At 43.4% G+C, this 3,730-nt stretch overlaps 1 protein-coding gene across 1 annotated transcript in view; it reads left to right on the top strand.

Annotated features, from left to right (window-relative positions):
• Positions 1 to 420: 420 nt before the first annotated feature.
• Positions 421 to 3,730, top strand: part of CSUI_005577 (spc97 spc98 family protein) — a gene marked incomplete at its 3' end in the record, with an annotated part of 3,889 nt that continues 579 nt past the window's right edge. The window contains exon 1 of the mRNA XM_068065749.1: positions 421 to 3,674. Coding sequence (XP_067922271.1) covers positions 1,452 to 3,674 — 2,223 coding nt within the window. The remainder of the gene's footprint in view (positions 3,675 to 3,730) is intronic.

The following is a 3,730-nucleotide window of genomic DNA, read 5'->3' as shown; positions in this document are numbered from 1 at the left end:
TCCCTTTTCTCTTTAACCAGAGAGAGATCTCCTTCTTCAACTTCTTTCTCGTCTTCTCTCTACGTGTGCTGCTGCACACTACCACCCCCCCCCCCCCCTTTCTCTCCTTGGGCGTGTGGATGTATTCGCCGTCCCTTCTTTCTTTATGTGTCTTGACCCCATCCATTTGAGAGGCGCTGTTCATGAAGCTATTTCTACCTATCTATCTATGCCGTAGAGGTCTGATAGAAGCAGAGTACGAAGAGGGAAAAGAACAGAGAAGGGAGTGAAATCGAACTCCTCTCTCTCGGGAGACCTCCTTTTCTTTCCGAAGACTAAAGGGGAGTTCTTCCTTTCTTTTATAGGTCACTGTTGTTCTTTCTTCTTTCTCTCTTTCAATTTTCCATTAACGAATGTCTTCTCTTCTTCTCCTATGACAAAGAAGGAGAGAAGAGATGGCTTCTCTCTTTCGCTTTCCCATAGTCTTCACTCTATTAGCTTTTTCATGAAGGTTTCTCTCTTATCCTTCTCATCTTGGCGCGCCTCGCTTCTTCAAGAGATGTTTATCTTTCTTTCTCTTGTTCATGTTCTCGCTCCTCCTCTTCTTCTTCTCAACGTCGCCATTCCTACCTGAGTTTTTTTCTTCTTCTTCTTTCAAGAGAACATGTACCAGGAGAAGAGAGAGAAAGAAAGAGGGAGATGTGTGCGTCTTGAAATAGTTAGGTGTCGTGCAGGAGACGGAAAAGAAGTCTCTTACACTCTTTCTTTGCAGTTTCAAAGGGTGTTTATTTTCCTAGCTTTTCTTTATCCGCTGGGGGCTAAATGGTCTTCTAACGCGGTGTATGTACATGTGCATATACACCACCCATTTGTCGATTCTCCGGACTCAATCATCTTTTCATTGAGATTTCTTTTCTTTTTCATTTCTCTTTCAAGAGACTTTCTTGTCTTTTCCTCTTCCGAAGAGTGTTTCATTTTCCTCTGGTTTTATTTGGTTCTTTTCATTGACCAATATCTATCGTTTTCTTCATTACAAAATTACTACTATGGTGTACATACACCCGGCACCGGGTGTATGCATAGGTGTGTATGGTGTACATACACCGTAAGTGCATTGCAGTTGAAAGGCATCCCGAATCCTGGATTGGATCTCTTTTCACACAACACCTTTGATTTGCTCAGTTGTCCGTCTATATCCTTTATTTGTTCTTTTTCTTTCCCCTTCCTCTTCTTTTCTTTTTCAAACACTCCAGCTTGTAAAGAAACAGAGAGGCAGAGAGAGGGAGAAGACATCTCCTACTTCTTCTTCCCCTCTCTCTCTCTCTCTGTGACTGTCCTCTTCTCCTTTTGTCTCTGGAATCGTATCTCCCCGGTTGCTACCTTTCCCCCCCCCCTTCCCCTTTTTTCCTCCTTCTTCTTCCTCTTCTTTTTCTCCCTCTCTCTTCTTTCTTTCTTTTCTTCTCTCCGTCAAAATGCCTTTGCCACCCCTAGGAGGTGCCGTAGCTTACGGTACTCATGTCGGTTTTCGATCGACAGCTCTCCTTCATAAAAAAGCAGACATTCCTGATCATCCCTATTATCTAAGTTTATCTTCTTCTTCTTTACTTTCTCCATCATCTTCTTCTTCTTCTTCTCTTAAATCTTTCTCAAAGAAATCTCCAGACGTGTCTCAGGAAGAATCTTCGGAGGGAGGCGTCCATTCAACCCTTACGACCGCTTCATGCTCTCCTGTCACACCACCAGCCTTTCCTTTACCCTCTTGTTCCCCTCCTAATTCTTCTTCTTCTACGTCTTCCTCTTCGATAGCGTCAGGATCTTCTGCTTTAAGACCGTTGTGTTTCACAGAGAGTCATCCTTATCTTTTACCTTTTTCTTCTTCCAACTTCTCCATCTTAAGTGCGACCTCTCCTCTATCATCGGACTTGATCTATGCGGACGACGAAGTCTTTCTTGTCTCTGGCCTTCCTTCCTATACAGAGCTTGCGCTCCACGAGCCTTCTCACTCTTCATCCTCCGAATCGTCCATTTCTTCTTCTTCTTTCTATCCATGGAACGAGGATCTCTCAGATAAAAAGAGAGGAGTGAACAAGAATCGCGGAGAGAAGAAGAAGTCTCTCTCTTGCTCTTCTTCATTCTCGCACAGACAGTTCCAAGAGACATCTCTATGGGTGTTGTGCTGCCCTCGTAAAGCAGATCTTCGGTCTTATCTGCAGAAATCTTCCTATTCACAAGAAGAGAATAGGCATAGAGAGGGATTTGCGTCTTTCTCAGGAGCACAGCAGAAGTCTCTTCTTCTCTCGCCAGGCTGTGAAGGGGAGAGATCTTCTCCTTCTTTTTTGATAGAAGGCGGGGGAGACACACACTCTCGTGTTATGCCTTCTCTATTAGGATCTCCACATACCTCTCAACAACAAGAGAGAAATCTCTTTTCTTTCTTCTTTTCTTCTTCTTCTTTTTCGTCGCAGAAGAACGTCGTAGATGATGGAGATATCGTTTGCGCGCAATCGATTCATATCCGGAAATCTCTGAAAGATCTTCGCACGCAGCTCCTCGATAAAAGGTGTCGATGGAAGATCATACGAGCCAATACCCTCAATAAGAAACGCCAAGATGTCTCTCCTTCCTTCAATGAAGATGAAGATCAGAAAGGATCAACTTCAGGTGTATGTACACCTCAACACAAGATTCGGCAAGAGGACTCGTCTTCCTCCTGTTGCGATCGTAAATCTTTACCTATTAAACTGGATGAAGAAATTCTCTTTCAAAATTGCTACACAGGTCGATATTTATCTCTCCAGATCTCTTCTTCTTCCTCTTCTTCTACTTCGAGAAAGACTCCTAAATTCTCTTCTCACGTGGTCATGCTACCTTCTCCCGCGTTTTCCGTCTTTCCTTCTTCACAAGATTCAAAGAGCTCTTCTTTCTCTGAGTCTCCTCAACAGCGTCGCGATGACTCTTCTTCTTCTTCTCCACCTCCTCATCTTAGATGTGAGAGAGAAATGTCTTTTTCTTCTTCTGCTCTTTCTTCTCATCACCATAGTGGCTGGAGAATCTCGCCTTCGAGTGTACGTACATCTCCTTACTGGGATCGGATCTATCCTTGTACTCTTTTAGGCCCGTCAGAGATCGACGATTTTCTTCTCAAGAAAGAGACCTTTCGTGGCTTTCCTTTATCTTACTATATGCTATCTTCTCATCTTCTTTCTTCTTATAAGAAAGCGCAAGAAAGAGAAAGAGGACATTCTGACAGGACTGCTTTCTCTTACGGTAATCGAATGAATGAAGAATGGTTTCATCTCTTCTTCTTCTCCTCCTCTTCTTCTTCTTTTCTTCTCTCTCTTCCGCCGTTGTCTCTATCTCCTTATATAGATGATCCTGTAAGTAGCCATATCTCCATAAAGAAGAAAGATAGAAGAGGAGCTTCTCTCTTGTCTCCATCCCCAGAAAAGCGAGAAAAAGAGGAAGACGAAGAAGGAGAAGATGTCTTCTCTTCTTCATCTTCTTTGAGAGGTAAAGCTTCTGTAAGGCCATCCTTATCAGAGAGTTGGAGACAAGTAGATACAGATCGTATAGGAGAGAATGAATGGGCTGTACATCGACTGTCTTCTGACTGGGGGGCTTTAACAAGAGAAGTAAAAGAAAGATTTGTCCTTGAAGATCTTCTCTTCTGTCTCTCGGGCTTAGATGGGACCCTCGTACGTGTCATGGCCGTCTCGCGCCAAGAGCAAGAGATAATAGAAGAAGAAGAAGA

The sequence above is a fragment of the Cystoisospora suis genome (genome assembly GCF_002600585.1).
Source record: "Cystoisospora suis strain Wien I chromosome Unknown contig_2688, whole genome shotgun sequence".
Classification (NCBI taxonomy): domain Eukaryota; phylum Apicomplexa; class Conoidasida; order Eucoccidiorida; family Sarcocystidae; genus Cystoisospora; species Cystoisospora suis.
Note: the sequence above shows the minus strand (reverse complement) of the source record. Positions and strands in the feature narration are given on the sequence as shown.